The 20473-nt window shown below is 30.4% G+C and overlaps 2 protein-coding genes across 3 annotated transcripts in view; both read left to right on the top strand.

Annotated features, from left to right (window-relative positions):
• The window catches only part of LOC108689664 (diuretic hormone class 2), a 22468-nt gene extending 15386 nt beyond the window's left edge, over positions 1-7082 (top strand). Inside the window, exons 2-4 of one of the 2 annotated variants that reach the window (XM_018196525.1) lie at positions 4007-4095; positions 4909-5007; positions 6401-7082. In XM_018196525.1, the coding sequence (XP_018052014.1) occupies positions 4007-4095; positions 4909-5007; positions 6401-6533 (321 nt within the window). In that variant the 3' untranslated portion in view covers positions 6534-7082. Of the gene's footprint in view, positions 1-4006; positions 4096-4853; positions 5008-6400 lie in introns of those variants that run through there. The other variant, XM_018196526.1, reaches the window with a different exon arrangement.
• A 3234-nt stretch (positions 7083-10316) lies between these two features.
• The window catches only part of LOC108689627 (EH domain-containing protein 3), a 14083-nt gene continuing 3926 nt past the window's right edge, over positions 10317-20473 (top strand). The window contains exons 1-7 of the mRNA XM_018196484.1: positions 10317-10672; positions 11484-11781; positions 12398-12493; positions 12673-12912; positions 13546-13852; positions 13954-14165; positions 14576-14708. Of these exons, the coding sequence (XP_018051973.1) occupies positions 11614-11781; positions 12398-12493; positions 12673-12912; positions 13546-13852; positions 13954-14165; positions 14576-14708 (1156 nt within the window). The 5' untranslated portion in view covers positions 10317-10672; positions 11484-11613. The remainder of the gene's footprint in view (positions 10673-11483; positions 11782-12397; positions 12494-12672; positions 12913-13545; positions 13853-13953; positions 14166-14575; positions 14709-20473) is intronic.

The raw sequence follows: 20473 nt of genomic DNA, 5'->3' as shown, positions 1-20473 counted from the left end.
TATATATATATATATATATATATATATATATGTGTGTGTACGTGTAATTTGTAAAAAAAGGAATTTAAAAATAATACGATTCAACAAATTTTTAATAAACACTTTGTACCAAATAATAACGAAACAGTGATTTTCGCACATAATTGTATGTTTAATATAAAAATTCTCATATTTATGCCGTGAAAGAGAAATAACGTTCTACAACACAAAGTATAAACGCATCGTCTTTCACAGACGAAAATAAATACACGGATATGGAATATCAATCTATGGTCATCAATTACTGCGAATCGCGTATCCAATTATCTACCTACAGGGTACTATTCAAAGCGAGTTGTAGTTATACCGCAATAAAATGCTGATTGAATAAACGTCAAAAAGAAAGAGAAAAAAAAGTGCTGCGAAATTCGTAGACATAAAGAGAATAAAAAGAAAATAAAATGAGAACTTCGACTACAGCTTGAGTTCTAAATATTATTCTGTTTGAAAGACATTGCGCAAATCTGTTACATCAATATTACTTAGTCTGAAAATTAAAAATAATGATTCAGTTAAATTGTTATCTTTTTTCTTAATTCCATCGTAATTATCTCACTTAAGATTCTCATTAATGCATGTTACGATGGTATCATTAATGCAGCAGTGTAAAATTACACTACATAAGTTATATAGTAAAAAATTATTTCGAAGCTGTTTCTTGTGGATTCTTGAATACTAAAAATGATATCGCAAGTTCCAACACATTAGGTTTTCTATAATTCAAATTTAATTTCCAAAAATAACTTTTTTAACAATATTTGATATTTTTTGTAAAGAAGATAACCATTATTTTGAAATTTCGATTAAAAATCATGAATGTATTTTGTTCATTCCTTAGAAAATACATTTATTTCAGTATCTTACTCTTTATGGATATATGGATGGCCGTATGGATTTAAATGCAGGGTTTTTTAAGATAACAAATTTTCCGTTTATGACGTCATAAACAATTTTTAATTCGTTGCTATCAATACACAGACACTGATCGTGCAACTTTTTGTTAAATGCGTTTTTTTAGATATTAGAGATAGGTAATTAGAATGAAACATTGTGGGTGTACATATACATTTAACATCTATAATGTGTAATTATCTATAATAATAAATTACGCTGTGTAATAGTCACATTAGAAATTATAAGTATAATGATTTCTAATAATAAGCGGAAAACTTTATTATCTTAGAAAAAGTCTGTATATGAATCCTTCATAACAGAACATCTTTCATGACTGAACAGTAAGATATTGAAATTAAAAAAAAAATTTTATAGGGGAACAATATATGACTTCTGATCAGAATTAAAAGATAACAATCCTTTTTACAAAAAAATGTCAAATAACGTAAAAAAATCATTTTAATGCATTAAATCTCGATTACTTCGGAAATCTAAGTGCTAGTAAAATTTAACTTGCAGCATCGCTTTTATCCAAAAATCTATAAGCAACACCTTGTCTAGTTCAAAGTAATTAAAAAATATTTTTTGTAAACCTAGTGTTATAGACATTCATCATTGGGCTAAAGGTCATTATGATAGTTCTAAATTATATCCTCCACTGCTTATATGAATACGCTACTAACTTTGCAGAACGAGAAAGCTACCTCTATCCCATATACATTATTGTCGAGTGACAGGATGTTCTTCCTGGGTCGCGAGTTGAATAGTTTGTTAGCCGAGAACACGCCAACTTTTCTCCATATTCTAGAGGGACCATTGTTTCATCTTTCTTCAACTACTCCTACAATCTCTCATCTCCTTTACTTGGCGTTTCATTTAACAACGAACTTTCCGCTCCTTGAAAGATACTTGAAAAGATATGGACCACCCACGGTGGTTTTGAAACAATATTCGCATTGGTTAACTAATGATAAATATAGGTAAATCAACGATCATTTAACGAACGATCACTTATCGTATTTATTGCGATACGATAAGAGTACAATGTTTTGAGAAAATTTCTGAGAATTTTACATTCGAAAATATACGAGCGAATTTCCATCTTTTCAGTAGACACTATCTTTCTTATCTTGTGACAATCTTTTCTTAACTTTACAGTTTATATTTGACGATATGAGATCAGCAAAATCACGTTGTATATTTATAAAAGAATTTTAAAATAACTAACAAAATAAAACTTAGTAGCAAACACAAACACTTTGATAAAATATTTAAAATTTTTCTACACGGAAAGAATACAGAATGTCACAAATTCCTTATTCTAAAATTCCATAACTTTTCTCTGATGCTTTGAATTTTTTTATACTTTCTAATTTAGAAACCATAAAATATTTTGTTGGAAGCAATTTAACATAACATTCTAAATATTAATATTGTTGAGTACTGCTTACATTTAATTGTTAAGTTGATAATATTCAAAACTACTCTCTAAAGCTGAATGTCTGGGTAATCACTGATATCAGTACCAAGTATGCCACTGGTAATCAGTGAATGTGAGATCCCTAACTTAGTTAATCTTATTATGTGATCTAATTAACCTTGTTTTAGTATTTAAATTGAATGAATGGAAAATTGAAATTAACGTGAAAATATCAGTATTTTAGTTATATAATACTCAAACATTCTTCCTTCTTTTAGTTGAACTTCACTGATTATCAGTGCCAAGTATGCCATTGGGTAATTAATGATTATCCATTCACCATATCCTGATTCAAATTTAGAGAATAGAGATATGATATATACGTATATTAAACTTCTTTAAAGCCTAGAATTTTAATTTTTCAGAAATAATTTTTGCAAAATTCCTTGACTTTTTCCTGATTGTTTTCAATTTTCCTAATATTTCCTAATATTTCTCTTCTTTTTAAATTTTGTGACAATCCTAGAATAATTCTGCCGAAGTATTATTATTTAAAAATTTTGCTAGATACAGCTCTAAAAATAATTTTATTGGATTATTAAAATCATTATGTAGGATATTTAAGCATAATGAATAATGTTGATAAAAGTTTCAACATTCTACACTGATAGGAAAGAAAGCTGATTGCATTAATTGGAATTTTAATTGAAAATGAACAAATCAGAATTTTCTGGTTCGTTCATTTTCAATTAAAAATTTTTCAGGTCATTGTAACTAAATTTTCAGATATTATACTTTAACAAAATTGTTCTTTTTATTATAAAATTGTTCTTCCTCATTTATTTTCTCTCTTACTTGTTTCCAATTCTATCTTTAGCAGAATATTTAAAAATATTGTACAATACAATTCCTGCTATTCTATCAATTGCTGATAAAATTACGGTTTTGAATGAAAACTTCAAATGTGTTTTTCTCGAAAACAGTATTTTATTCGTACAATACTTAAGTACTTTTTTTTTAGCTACCGTCACAATTATTGTTGTGTATTTAAACAAGTTTCATACTTGAGTTAAATTTTGCTTTAAATCAGAATCCCACGAAAATGAAATCTCGCGAATGTTTCAAGACAGTTAGTCCGAAATTGCAGTAGTAGAGTTGTTCGCAATCAGGAACATTTCTCTACTAGGATTTGCTGGTCTTTAAGCAGACGCGCATGATAAAGCATATATTGACATTGCCATATTTTCCATTAAACGATGGTGAAGATAGTAAACCAAGTAGAACAATGGAACGAGGAATATCGCAGAATTACGTATTACAAAAGGAATGCATGCGAATACGTCGCTTTATATTCGCGCATCTTAATCTCATTTACTGCCGAATTTAACATTTAATGTGACCACCTGAAATGCCAAGCACTATTATATAATGCAGGAATTCAGGTCTCCAGACGAGATCTGAATATTTACATTCCTATTTATATAAAAGCATATTATGATCCCATCTTATTATGTGGAGTGTCTAGATTGTTTTAACTATAAAAAGTCGCGTATACCTGACTCCCATTCTGATCTTATTTATGATTTACTACCTCTTGATTTATAAATGTACATTCAGTTATTATAATATAATTATATGATTAATTTGTTTTAGATGCAGCCCAAGATGACTGCTTTGTGCACGCTACTGATGTTCGTAGTCGTCGTCGCAGTTTCTAGTCTCACAGCCGATGCAATACCGCGGTAGATAACGTAACTCTTTCTATCTTTGATAAATCGGGAAGACAAGAGAGACAAAAGTTATTAGAATATTATAAAAATTATTAAAAATTATTAAAAATTATTAAAATTATTATTAAATCCTGTGTGTGCCGAGTCAAATATAATAAAACGCCCGAATTTTCTCTCTTTAAAAAAAGTCATATATAGTGTATAAAAAACTTTAACATTATAGAATTATATGGTTGAACGCTATCAGTAAATATTTAGCTATAATTAATTTAGCTATAATTAATCAAGTTATATTCAACAATAAGTAGGCGCCCGAAATTAATTTTTAAATATACTCAACTTCGAATCAATGCAAATCGAGATTTCCCCGAGTGCTTATTTACAATTAAATGAATATATTGAACGAGAAGCAGAAGTGCATCTGCTCGGACAGTTTAACCTAGTTTCTATTTGACACGCCAGCCGATTGAAAAGAATCCTGGTAACTGAAATGACTCGTCGAACGACGTTTTAGACAATCGCGAAGAATAATTCCGAGTTGCAGGCATATCTATTAACGCCGTCTCTGAATTATTTGAACTATATTTGAACTATATTTTTACCTCTCTCACATCATTCATTTCAGTTTCCAGAGTCTCTTTCTCGTGAGAGAAAAATAGATTTTATAGAGGTCGTAAGTTTTGGCGATTCTTATCGATTTCCCAGGTTAAATTACATTTTCAACGTCCATTTCTTATCTCGTGTAATTCGATGTTTATTATTGTGTGCAGTTTTCACGATTAATCGATCAATTCCTCAATCAATTCTTTTACACTACGCACGCAGCCATGAAAGTTATTGGGATCAGCAAGATGACATAGACCGAGACGAGTTTCTAGAGATACTCTCTCGTCTTAGTCGCTTCAACCGTCCTGAGATGGAAAAGTAAGATAATGTTATACAATGATATCTTAACGTTATGCATAATTCATGTTACTGTCCCTGTCCAAACTTGAAACGCAAAACGTCTTTTAAACATCATATCTTATCATGTCATGATTTTAGATAAGTATGCTGTCAAGTTAATAATTAATATATGTGGAATGTTAATTTTATTAATATTGAGTTAAAATAAAAATTCGTAACACTTCAAAATTCAAGCGACTAAAAATGAACAAACTTTAACTATCAAAAACAGTTTTAAAGCTTAAAGTCTTTACTTACAAAAAGTTTCTAACGCTAGCTGCGTTCAGCAGACTTAACAGTTGAGTGAGCGCTCGCTGTTAATGTATTCTTCTAAATCATCCAATCTTTTTAATCTAGAAAAATACATCAATAGCGAATATGTTGAGTCTGCTGAACACAGCTTAAGCCTTCTAAATTTCTGTTTTTGCCTGTAGTAATTTTTACATATAGAAAACTATTAACTGAATAAAAGGAAATTTTCTTCCCATTTTGTGCCCAAAAAAAACTTGTCAAAGTAATCGAACCTCCTTAAGTTTATTATTATTTTTTGTTACTGCTATCGCAGATTTAATAAAGAAGCATTTTGACTTAGCTTTTAACTTCGTTAAAAATCATCGTATCGTAGTCCAAAAAAAAATAGAGACTTAAAACTGAAACTGTGTTCTATCGAATGATATAATTGCCAAATTTTTTTAAACACATAGACATAATGTAAATAAAGTAGCGCTACGAATTTTTGTTCAACTCAATATATTGTTTATAGATGTATATGTGTATATATTTTTTTAGAAAATTATACCTATGTTTACTATGACTATTTACTGCTTTAGTAATATTTTAGATAATTGATTTTCAAGAAAACTTATTAAAAAATTCATTTAGAATTACTTAACAAAAGTTGAATCTCAAATTAAACTGCGGTGCAATAAAAAGCATTTATAGCTTTAATATAAGAAATTTGGGATTTGTCAACGAAAATTCTATATTCAGAATATCATTTTTCCTTCGATACTTCTTCCGTACCGCAATGTCTTTTTTATTTGCCTTTAATTCCATCGGATATAAATGGAACCACTTATTTTAGGACGGGCTTTATTTAAAAAATGTCGATAATGGATTTTTATTGTACATGCCCTTTTTTACATCGGCATACATTCATATATAGACTTCGTTTCAATCAATTGATATAAGAGAAGCGAGATAGAATCGGAGATGTCTAGCTCTTATTATACATATACGTCGGGATGTGCTATTCGAATGCTTTTTTGTGATGCTTTGAGTTTTGCGAACCCGTGTTTGTCGGAGCAAAGCCCTTTCTAAGATGATCGATTCAAATAAGAGTGTGACAAACATTCAATCGGTATGTTCGCAGCACCAAACGAGGATTGGATCTGGGTCTCAATCGTGGCTACAGCGGTTCTCAGGCGGCGAAACACATGATGGGACTCGCGGCAGCGAACTACGCCGGCGGTCCCGGACGAAGGCGTCGCTCGGAACAAGCGTAGATCGCAGACACGCAGATCACTGATACAGAGAGATTACTATACAACTCGTAATAACGTCATTCCCGACTCGATCCTTCCACTTTATCTCTACCTCGAGCTTGAACCACTGATCTCAGAATCGTCCGTTGCCAGTGGCGTAACTATTATAAATGCACTCGAGCGATGAATTCTTCTCTTCTCTCAAATAAACCTGTAGAGTGTGTATAGACATACATTTCCTCCGAAGCATAAAACTAGCATAAGTTCCTTAATTAAAAATTATAGATACGATTATAGATACAACTATAGTTAATTGGTGTTGATAAATTCCAATTTTACATTTCACCATTTAATCCTCACGCACTTACAGCTTTTGCACACTCCTAGTTGCACCACTGGCAGTTTGCAACTGCATTGTTAATCGCTCTTTATTTTATTTGTGTAGAAGCGAATGCGATATAATTGCTTTGAGCGAAATGCTTTTATTTAAAATAAATTTGAAGTAAATATATCTACATATTTATAAATGGACACAAATAGAGTCCATTTATTTGCTCTATATCAGTTCCAAAGAACACAATTCAATCTTTATTTAAGAAGTAATTAATAATAAATGCCAAAGTTTTTCTAAAAATTTTATAGACTAATTCAAGTTAGACTTAGAGTTTCCGTTTACTCGCGGATTTTTTTCTTTTTATTAAAAAAAAACATCCAGATCTCTTATAACAATTTTATAATCTAATTTTATACGGTGGATCGCTCGACTTATTTTTACGATTAAATATTTCTTTCCTCCTTTCAACAAATAAAGAAAAAAAAATTCGCAAGTACCGTAAAGATATTCTTGCCAGATATTGCTATTGCATTTTATTCTTTCGCTATATTTATTGTTATGCATGAGCCGCGTATGAATTAGCAACTTTATTCCTGCCGTAAAATAAACAAAGTAAATAGACGTAACATTTCGCTGATTCAACAAGAAGACTCCTTCGAGTCGCGCCTCCGCGAATCGATGATGTTCCACTTCTGGGCTGCATTTATTCTAGATATTACTATCTGCAATTGAAATCGTATATCGCGACGAGTTCCTCCTCCGAACAAGCACTGCGTGCGAGAGAGAATTTTTCCTTAATCCTTTACGTGCGTGGAATAATTTTTCTCCTGCAGCTTCTGAACGCTCGCTTCGTTAAATTTTCATACCAAACGACGTACTGTACGATTCCTCGCACTCCTTCGCCTTTCGATCTCCTTCCTTCTCCGATATTCTAATATCTCTCTTGTAAAAAAAACGACTCGTCGTACTTACTATAATAATCATAATCGATGTTGCGTTCATTAGATCAGGCGTTCTCAAATTTCATTTGCGCTGACGACAAAGCAAATACGCGTTGTGTGCGAATTTTTCATCAGCAAATCTGATTTCATCGGTCAGCTAGAGTTCCGTAAGAAATTTCGCGGTGGCTTCGGACGATCGTATTTTTTAATTTTATGCGTATCGAGCGTTTTACAGCACTTCGGCGTGTCGCGCGAAATGATTTGAGGACCCTGCTATTTAGGTTCTTCATTTTATTTTACTAGCTCCAACGTCTATCTACATCTTATGTAACGCAACGTGCACCGGATGCACATGCGCTTGCATAAAATATAAACATATAAAAATACGACGTAGAGATAATAAAACTTAGTTTCTCTTTCATGTTATAGACTTAGAATTAGTCCGTAGATCAGGGATGCGCAAAAAATGTCCGATTTATTTTAAAATAAAAAAAAAGGAAAAAAAAGCAGCTCGATGACTTTTTCGATATTTCGATATATTATTGTATTACAAATCGTGTCGAGGAAACAAATGTCGAACATTCTGTATGACTTTACGAATTCGATTATATGTAATCTAGCTAGAAGTTAATCAAATTTCCAATAAATTATATTTGAAATAGTAAAATTCTTTTCAGAGATGATTGATCGATCAACATCGAATCGATGCTGATTCAACATCGATCGACTAATCATTTCTAGCTGGATTTAGCTTTTGTAGCGAGCGTTTTTTCAATAATATATTAACAGACTTTTACAATTTCAAATGCTACGAATCAATTATAACGATTCAATTGTAACGAAATTTAAAATTTTATTTAAATTAAACGGTATCTATTCTGACATTTAGCTTGTGCATTCCTGTCAACAGGTGGTAACCAAAATGCACAGTAAGTATCGATAACGGTTCCGTAAATCGCATTCGATGACAACACATGATATAATTGAGAAGACTTGGAGTCAAGTAAATTACACGAGGTTGTCAGATTGTACTTCTTTAACAATATAAAATTATATTAACAACAGAATAATGTTCGATATAGAGATAATTATGATTACTCCAAGATTTAGATTACTTTTCGATTGAAAAAGTATTAACATACGTCATTAAAATAATCTACAAGATAATGTTAATTAAGCGACTATTAATTAATAAACAAAAAAATGGATCCTAGTATTATTATAAATATATGATAACGTTTGTCGTATTTTTACGATTATTTTGCGACATAACTCCTGTTGCTTCAATACGTGACGTATGATATTATTTATTTTGATCGACGGATTGATATTTTGATTGCGGATCTCGTTTCATAGATAAATTACCTACTATTTCGGAAACAAATGTGTGCACTGCACGGACGAAGCGATTTGTTCGCTTAATCGCGAAATCCTGTTGTTTGGTTATCACCAAAACGAAGCGCGTGAAGTCGACCTGCGTTATTTCTGTGTATCATAAAAAAAATTTATTGCGCCTCTAGTAAAAACTGATCGTAAATAAAAGTTACTTTAACCCAGCCATGCGCGTATATTTATTTCGACAACATATTCCGTATTTTTTTGTGTCCAATGCTAAATATAGTCTGTTTCTCTTTATCACTAAATTTTAAAATGGGGGACATACGATACGAAGTACAAAAAACACGATACGGAGAAGACATATTCCTCCAGTATTGTAAATTGTTGACAGTAAAACAGCAGTTTTTCAGTACAAAAAAAGCGTCAACATTCTGTTTTTGACTGTTGTAAAAAATTATATAAAAAATTATATAAGAAATATAAAATCATTTGAGAATATTTTGAATACTTTTAATAGAACGTTAAAAGTTTTTTTGCTACGTACTCTCAAAAGTGCAACAAATCAATTTTCAAGCTCAAAATTGCTAAACAATAAAGGTAACAGAGAGATCAAACATGAATAAATAATTAGGTCACAAAATAAAAAAACCTAGTTTATTTTAAAAATTAAATTTCAAGAATATTAATACTAGTTTTTTCAACAAATAGACAATATAGGTTTTGATTTAACTAACAAATGGCTTGACAAAATAAAAAAAATATATGTATTATTTCTGAATCTATTTAGAATAACATTCATAAAAACATATATATATTATTCTGAAACTATTTAGAATAGCATTCATTATTTTCGAAGAATACTCCAATAATAAAACACGCGATTATCTTAAAACCATTGCGCTTAAAACCATTAATAATGTTGTAACCATCAAACATTTATCAACACCTTACTATCAATAAGAGATAAAAGTCACTAATAGACCATTAAAACCATTAACAATATCGCTTCAAATATCACACAGTCGAATGAAGTCATTTTATAACGAAAAGAAAACAATACATCGCTCCATAATCAAGAAACAACTGATGCGCAACTGAAAACCAGATGCGCATTTATATGGAATTTATGTAAGTATGACACACGAATACACACGCACATGTATATATAAGCTTTCACGGTCGATCTTTCAGCCATATACAGCACGAGGATGAGCGTGCTGGAAAGAAGAGAACGTGAAGTGAACGCGTGTCGACTTTCATCCGCGGACGATTCTGTGATTCGCAGCAGTGATAATAACAGAGTGTGTGTTATCGAATTCGCGTCCGCGAATTCGACTGACTGTTGCATGTTTCGGATTGCAAATCACGAGTACGTGCAATTTCGTTCGGCATTCACGCACGTCACGCATCTCCCTCCGCGCGCTTCATGAAGAACGCCAAGAGGATATCACACGACGTGCTGCAGCGGTCGCAGTGCCGTATCGACCACGGTAGTTTTTAGTGCTGGCGTAGCCGAACGACGTCCCACGTCGTGTGTATGAACAGAGGTAAACTTTGCCTTACATGATAGATAATAAAGAAGTCTGCGATAAGCGTACTGATATTTTTTATCTGATAGAGAAACAAGTGTTTTTCTAATAAACACAGTTCAGAGAAACTATCTGACGTAATTGAATTCAGTGAATCATTTGTTTGCAAAACCGGATAAGCCCGTGATCTTTTACGAAAATAAGTAAAGCTATCTTTGGCTTAATAGCTTCTTTGATTTAAACGTGGGAGTCTCATTTTTTTTTAAATATTTGTCACACAATAAAAGAAAAGAATTTTCTAATTGCATTTTTAGGAAATATATAATTTTGTAATTTAGATCAGTTTTAAACATGGATATCGAACTTTAAAAATGTGAAAATGTTATCACATTTTTATTTCTTCCTACACGAAGAAAAATGATTTTGCTATGAACACAGGATTGCAAAATTTAATTGTCAAATTTGTGTGCTGTTTATAGTAAAGAAATTTGCATATTTGACAAATATTTTGCATTTGTTGCAAATAATTTTTGTAATGTACAAAAAAGAATAAATATTTGTAAAACTGGCAAATAATTTGCGATCCCTATATTTGCAAATTTGCCATTATGGCACAGAATTAGCGTTCATAACAAATTTTTCTCTCCATGTATCGTTTTTATTTCTTTAATTTATGGTTATTGTTAGATCTGTATAATCTAAATTTCTGTTTTGCTAAAATAATGATTCATAACTGAAGGGATAATTCCAAGTTATTGAGATAAACAAAGCAACTGGTTCTCAATCGCGCAAAGTAACTTTATATGTATACTAACTTATTTTACACAAGGAACAGCTGCTAAATGACTAGGTTTGTACCGAACTCATTGCGTTAGCCGCTAACGAGCTCTCGTTTACCATCTAGTCTACGATTGGAGAAGTTACTTGAGATTGCTACGGGAAACGTGTAATTAGGCCAAATGGATCGGGCCAGAGGACGTACCTCGATGGGTAATTGTCGTATCCGAAAGCTTGGCGTTTGCGTAAGCGTGATTATACTCGGAACCTTCATCGCTTGTATGCTGTTAGCGTACACAACGTTTGCATCTCTGGTTACCGAACCTGACACGTTGCAGCAGGTGGTTTTTGTGAGTAGCTCATTTGTAATAGTTGACCTGTCATCTCGCTTCCATTAACGTGTTAATTTAATTTTAATGTTTACGTTTAATGAAACTTGAATCTATTAACTTCACAATTTTACGAGATATTTAATCATTTTATTTTAACATCATAAATGGTATCCAATAGCGAGATGAAATACGTCCGACATATTGAAAAAAATCTGGTGATAACAATAATCAGTCTAAACAGATACTAAAGCTTCGATAAAATAATTTCAATCAAATATAATCAAAACTAAACGCTATTTTTATTTTTCTAAATATTATCTTAATTATTATTTATACCTCTGTAATTAATTATAATTATTTTGGTAATAATAGTACCAATCAAATAATAATAATTTACGTAAATATTCCATCAATATGTTGCTAAACAAGATATGTTTAGTAGCTATTACCAGATTTCTTTTTTAGTATATTAAAAATATCTGTAATGTTATTTTAATTTTTTAAGCATTTAAATGAATCCTGCTTCAGGAATTTTAATCAAGGAATTTATTAAATGAGGAAAAATGCGATGAACTTGTGTGTTAAATGAATAGTATTTTTCTCTCATACAGAAATCGTCATTATTTGTTGACAGCTGTTTCGTCATGGCGATCGAACTCCTACAGAAACCTATCCTAAGGATCCTCATATAAATTATAATTGGCCTGGTGGCTGGGGTTCTTTGACCAAGGTTCGAACAAAATACGTATAGATACTGATGAATCAATGTTACCGTATATAATATGATAATATATATCCAGATTTGCTATAAATAAAATCCTTGCACAACATGTATCACGATTGTAAAACGCGTGATCGAGCATGAATAATGATGCACAACGCGTTATCAATCTCGAAATCCATTTTCAGAAAGGAATGCGTCAACTGTATAACATGGGTCAGTGGTTACGCTTAAAATACGGCCCTATAATCGGTCGTAAATTCGAGAGCACAGCCACGCTGATACGTAGCAGCTACGCGGATCGGTGCGTCATGTCGGCACTGGCATTACTCGCCGGATTGTTCACACCAAGTCCCGAGAACATGTTCGTGCCCGATTTGACATGGACTCCCGTTCCTGTACATTCGATACCACGGGAATTGGACAAGGTGTAATACAAAATTAAATTTATAATGTTAAATCAAAAGAATTTTCTTACAGTTTAAAATTTTATATGAAGTCCTATTCGCTGTCTCCTTGTTTTAAAAGATCTCTTTTTTTAATATTTATTATTGTTCAAATAAAAACACGTAATTTATAACCTTAAGATTGCAAGTCAATTAATTGTTATAATCTCTATATAAACATCAAATTTTAACATAAAATTTCATTTTACGTTGCAAAAACACTTGAATTAAAATAGTACAATATGATAAGAAGATATATTTGTTATTTTAACTCGTCGGCTATGTCAAATTTTATATCTCCCGTTAGCAACTTGAGTTTTTGAGCATAAAGACAAATTATTCCAGATTATAAAAATCTGAAAAAATTCTTGTCTACTCATGAAAACTTTAACAACGAGTTTTTATCATGGAAGTTGAATTGTTTTACTTATTTTTTACAGATTTAAATTTATAACCAAAATTCATAATCAATATATCGATTATGATTTCAAAGTCCAATTTGGCCGGCAAAAAATTAAACAAATGATAAATTACTTGTTAAAAACATGAAAGTGATCTCTATAAAGAAATTTATTTTTCAATACAGTGATATTGTAGCTGTAAATATTATTGTAGCTGATTGCGATGAAGGCACCATGTCCAAAGCTAGAAGCGGCTCTAAAACAGGCGTACATAGAGGAAGAAAAAAAATCAGATGAGAAAATGGCCGAGTATTATATGGAATTAACGCAGCACACCGGACAGAATATGAGCACGATTATCGATGTCGAGTTTCTTTACAACACCCTCGAGATCGAAGAGCAACACAATTTACAACTTCCAGCATGGACGCAAAATTTTTACAACGACAAGATGCGCGAAATAGCCGCTCGTAGTCTCGCAATCTTCACCGAAGGCACTATTCAAAAACGTCTTCGTGGAGGTATGACGATATCTCTATAGCGATAAATATCGCTGAAAATATACTTTTTTAAATTATATCATAAAATCTTGTTTTGGAAATTATATTATCACTATTTGCAGGGCCGCTACTAAAAGAGATTTTACATTGCATGGAAGAGAGTAAAGACAATCCCAAATCGAAACGATCTTATTTTTATTCCGCTCACGACATAACTATCGTTAACGTGATGAGGACAATGGGATTCACGAATGAGCTTCTTAAACCAGATTATGGAGCGATGATCATATTGGAGTTACACTTCGTCAATGATGGAGCCGACCAAGAAGTAAAGGTATGGATAGTTATCGTAATATTATCGTAAAGTTTTATGATACAGCTATGAATATTTTTATAATCAGAAATTGTTTCACCTATCGTAAAAAAACTTTAACACGCTGCAAATTCCGTCTAAGTATTTTATTACGTCATTATTGAAAATTATAATAGATATTATATTATGTAATTACCGGAAATAATGTGTAATCGATTTAATTAATTAATGGTAACAATTAGCGTTTCTGCATAATTGCTGAGATTCATCCGGAATTCCTGAAATAGTTCCTATTTGCATACCAATATATTACATGTATATTATCTAATAAATACTTTTATATCTCCCGCGATTGCTATTCTAGTGATTTATAAATTATAAAATAATTATATAATAAACTAATTTATTCTATTCTCTGTTTGTTATCAAAGGCACTATATTTAAATAATACAGAAATGGACAACGCGCATCGTTTGGAAATTCCTAACTGCGCGAGTCCTTGCCTATTGCAAAACCTGAAGCAAGTGTGGCACGAAGTGATTCCGAATGATTGGGATGCAGAATGTAAAATGTAAAACTATTGATGAGAGTACGCAAAAATTCATACATATTTCATACTTACTTAAACGATACAAATGGACGTTTCTATTACATTTCGAGCTGTTTTCAGCGAAAATTCTTTAAATCTTACGTTCTTGGTTAGAGATACAATCATTATTCTGATGCCATTTAAATCGAAAGAACAAATATATAGCTTAAAGAATCATCAAAAGAGATTAAAAATACAAATTTCTTCAGAAATAAAGTAAAAATTTGCAATAAGAAAAAGTAAAGTACAGATAAAATGTAATGAAACATGAACGAACCAATTTACAATTATGTTTCTAACCTGTTCAACATGATTGCACATTTTAAGTATGAAATGTACATATATGAACTTTTGCGCACAAAGTACCACGCTATACTCTCATTGCTGATCTCATTGTAAATTATATTTTTCAAATAAGAGGATGCTGCTAAGTTTTCTTTTTATTTAAAGAATCACTAAGTTTTAGATAATAATTTACAATATGTTTACAATTGTACTTTATTATGAAATTAAATTTGCACTTTCACGTGAAACTGCATATAAAAAGCGAAACAAGAGATATAGTTCAGGAGACAAACTATTAGCGTTATTTATGTCATTCTATCCTTATTTTATGAAATGAACGATAAACATAGAATGACACAAACAGCGCTAATAGCGTTTCTCCTGATATACTTAATGCTAATAATTTAGTATGTATTAAATGAAATATATGTAATTCCGAGATCAATACTTATTAATTTAAATGTAGGACCAGTTACATTAATACTTGTAATTATTAATCTCGTAATTATCACACACACAATGTAATAATAATTAGCAATTAAGGAATCTCAGATTTATACATTTCTAATATTATCACAAAATAATAGCATTAAAATAATATATGTATAACTAATTGTAAGATAGAAAGAAAACTAGAAGCGTTTTCGCAATAATGTGAAAATTTTATTGTACTTACTAATGTTGATCTACTAATAAAACAATGTCATTGTTTGAATATGTACTTCTTTTTTCACCTGCGTATATATGAAGAATCCATCGATGGACGAATCAATCTGTTATGCGAATTCTGTAAAAATAAAATTCATACAAGCAGGTGTAATTAAAAATTGCTTCAGTAAATTCTTATTTGTCGATATGAATGTACAGTACGAAAAATTTAGCACAGAAGGCGCCTCTGACATCTTATTGCAGATAATCGTCAAAACTGTTATCAGTAATAGAAATAGGATCGTCAATATCTTATGCAATTGTGATAAATGATAAGAATGATATCATTTCAGCAATATCTGTATTGACGCTAAGTATAAGATAGAAATTTTTAATGCAAGAAGTTATAAAAGAAACTTTTCAATTTCTTTAAGAAAATATTTTCCCAAGAAAGTTAATTTCCATTATTATGTCGTTTGTACTTTTCAATATAAAATTACATTTTGAATCGCATTTTGAAAAAAAATTGTCAGTTATTTTTTTATTAAATTATGATTTAATAAATTATAATTTGATTATATTATTTATCGAAATTTCTTTGTTTATTTTTCACTGCGATTACTGTTTCCAGATATTTAAAAAAAATCGAATTAACTCTTAGATTTAAACAGAGATTATATATTATATTAGAAGAATTTAAAAAAAATAAAAATAACTTTTGAGATCTTTTAAGAATCTTTTAAGAAATCTTCTTTTTTTACTAAATTTTTTACTAAAAAAATAAATAAATACAGATTTATACGACAAAAATATGAAAGTGTTCTGAACAAATTATTAAAAATAAAAGTTGATAAACTCGCTGAATAAACTTGCTGAATTTTTCAAAACTTAACGTTGCATTGCTAAGGACATCCGCATTCTGCTCCTTAGGAAGACTACGAATGTCTGCAGTCGAGTGCACAATGTGCACGTAACAATTGTCAGTATCCCTGCAAACCAGTTGTAATTCAAGCGAAGCTTGTTAAGACGAATAAATGGACACGAAATCGTTTAACCGGGATGTGCCCATTTTGCTTATGCAACGGCTGACACTGGACCCGTTTTGCATATCATTGCGTAATATCATGTATGATTATTGGCGTGAACTATTGTCTGTTGTACCGAATAGTGCGTGAGCAATTAGCAATTAAACAGTCGCGCTCGATGCAATAGGGAGATACACTTCTGATCTCAATGCGTGTTCTATTTATGGATAAATTGAATGAAATGTTTTGTCATGATATGATTTTAATTAATTTCTTTTGTCTATAGATTATTGCCAAAAAAAAAGTAAAAATGATTTTTTTCTAATAAATAAAAAAAATAATTTAAGTGACAACGGAATAATTAAACACTTAGGCGAATATTAATTCAATATAATATTTCGGTCGATACGCGAAATTCTCTTCAAGTAAGATCAAGGAATTATAATTTTTTTCTAAGTTACAGATATCGCGTTGTTAATTTGATTGCTGCGTCCGCAATATTCCATTTTTTATGTCAATCAGAATCAAGGAAATTGCGGCTAACTCAATGCTATGCATTTAATAGAAAAGATAAAACAGAAGGTTTAGCTCGTGCTTATCATTTTTCATGACTCATTATTTAACGATTTAAATTTTATTCGCGCGAATCTACTGCATTGCTAGATTCAACGTTTCGTGATTCGATCGATCTTGCATGAGACAAGGTCACAGTTATCGATTGTCTCTCTTGACGTGGTCACATATTGTTAACATTACGCCTTCGTTATGTCACTCATTTGTTACCATTACAGCATTACATAATTTACTGTTCGTAGGAGGAAATTCTAGTGATCTGGGATACCCTATATTTTCCCGATTTCGTAGATCTTTTTTCTCATTAGCAAAAGTAAGGAAAATTCTCGCGTAGGTAGCAATAGATACCCGCTAAATGTTCTTTGTTTTACTGATTTGTTATACAATCATTTACATTTCAACTTAAAGGAAAAACAGTAATGAGTGAGGCTCTTTAAATAAACCGATAAAATAAACGAATAAAGTAATAATAATTATTTATAAAAGGAAATCCTAGTGAAGTGGTATATCCTATATTTTTCCAATTTTTCCAATCTGCAGATCTCTTTTCTCATAATTAATAAATGTAAGGAAAACGATTACGTGAGTGGCAATAGACATCCGCTAAACGTTTCTCCGTTTTAATGATTTATTGTGCAATTTTTTACATTCAAATTATTTATATTCATTTAATAAAAGAAAACATGAGTCAATCATTAAAGAAATAAATAAATGACTAAAGTAATAATTAAAGTAATAAGTTGATTTTTAAATTATTCAATACATTTTCGTAAAATTTCCTCACTTATGAAGTTATTAATTCTTGCCATCATCATTTTCTTAATCTTTTAACAATTTCTAGCACAGTAAGATGTGCTTTAATGGCTACAATAAAGAAAAATATAAGAGCTTCATTTATGGAATAGAATAATATATTAATGGAATAGAACTTCGTTAATGCAAGTGAAAATGAAAATGAAGAGGATATACAGGAATTAAAAGAAAAAACATTATTTATTTATGCTTTAAAAGCATCGTTTTGAGCACAAAATGATCAATTATTAAAAGATTTTATATTTAATATAATATTAATATAAATTATTAATTTTTGTTTATCATGCGTAATAATATTTTATATTTATTATACATAATTGCATAATATACGTATATATATATATATATATATATCATTATATAAATTACATAATAAGACATAATTGATTATATATTATACACAATTTATATATAAATATAAATTATATTTATGTAATAAAACTCAACTCTTCGCGCTTCGAAGAATAAATAGATTTCGACTAATCTTCCATCTTTTATTTTTTTAATTCTAACCCTTAATTAAGAATGACATTTATCGTACCTTCACGTATCCTCGCTTTCCTCGGCATCCCTCACGTTGATTAACGATGAAAATGACGAGAAACTTTCGCGAACTGACGTTACGCATATTTTTTTCATTGAACTTGGTAACTAATTCGTCGACAAACATCGCGCTGACAAATCTCTTAGAATTGCGAAACGACGAAATTTGAAAAATAATCGTAGGAATCGAACTCAACAACTTCGTGCCGGAATAGTGCCCAACTTCACGATGAATGCAATTCAAGATGCGGGAATACCACGCGAATGCTTTAATGATTAATTTAGTTTCGCAATGAAAATTGTGAAGTATAATAAAGAATCGTGGAAGTCTGGAAGCGGAAAACTCTGCCGAGAGAGAGATAATCGGTCGGACTCTCACAAACCGAAATCTCACAAGCACGCACGTCGCGTCGCGTTTGATAGTAGAAATAGAAAGAAAATAGGTAATGGAGATTAAGTACGCGATATCTGTTATCTCGTATTTCTACGTTTCCTCTTTACGTCTAACTGTTTCTGTATATGTTATTTTCCGTTTGTTTTCGACACGAAGAACGATGAGACATCTCCGATAAAGCACGCGCGTTCGATCGCGAATTATGAAACTATCAATCTTGTCATCAATCTGAATTTGGGCACGTAATTCGCACTTCGGCAACTAAATGCGTTCAGTAACTAATTTCAAGTTAGTCTTTTAAGTCTTGTTCTCTCAAGATTGAAAATAAAACTTTAAATCGTAAAAATTAATCTCTAATTAAGATTTCCAAGCCGATTTCCGCATTTCAGGCCGATATTAATAATCATTTCTTATTTTAAGATCATCTTAAGTAATATCTTAAAAATACTAACATGGTTCGCTATGATTGATTTATAATATCTTAAGATTGTACTTAAGATGATCTTAAAATAAGAACTGAATGAATATCGGCCTCATTTTCCTCATTTTCCTTTCATTGTCCAATTAATTTTAAACTCAGCTATATTAATTAGATTTATTCTTTGTCACTGGACTGCATTTTCTTTCTCTTTTCACTAAATTTCAAATATATATTTATCTGTTTCATTTTAAGCGTACGAGTATATATATATATAGTCTGTTACAAAGAACAGATCCATTAATTAATGAATTCACTCGTTCATTTATTCGTATTATTGAGGGCACAATGAAAAGAATAAGGAACAGAGAATAATACGCAGGCAATAGATTAAACCTATTAAAAATTATGTATTATAGTAATTTCTGATGAGTGTGTTATATATTTGTTATGTTACTCCCTGTTATTCTTTTGCTTTTCATTTGAATAAAATCTTGCGCAATGAAGGAAATATTAGGAAATAATAAAAAATTTTTTTTATAAATAAAGAAAGAAATTGAAAAATAAATAATGAAATAAATATTAAAGAAATAAAAAAATTAGAAATAGAGATTAAAAGTAACATACAGTGGATACAATGAATTACATGATACATGAATTAAGACACATATCATATCTTATTTGTATCTATTGTGATTTAAATTCAATCTTTACTCTTAATTTGATTTTTATAATATTTAATATTTATTATCTATTTATTAATACTTATTTCTAATTTTAATATTCTTTCATTATGCACAGTGTTTTTCCTAACTCGAGTACAAGCTAACAGTAACATTATTACACATCAATGTTATAGTTTCCTACTTAGCAATATATAATAATGTAAACTGTTATATATGTACAACATGTGTTATGTTACAGTTATATTAAATTAATAAGTTAAATAGGAAATCATAATGTTGATGTAATGTACTGTTAGTTTATGTTTAACGGGAAATAATTTAAGTGTGTATATATTCATTTAAAAAATCAGTATAA

This window comes from Atta colombica, unplaced genomic scaffold, assembly GCF_001594045.1.
Source record: "Atta colombica isolate Treedump-2 unplaced genomic scaffold, Acol1.0 scaffold274, whole genome shotgun sequence".
Classification (NCBI taxonomy): domain Eukaryota; kingdom Metazoa; phylum Arthropoda; class Insecta; order Hymenoptera; family Formicidae; genus Atta; species Atta colombica.
Note: the sequence above shows the minus strand (reverse complement) of the source record. Positions and strands in the feature narration are given on the sequence as shown.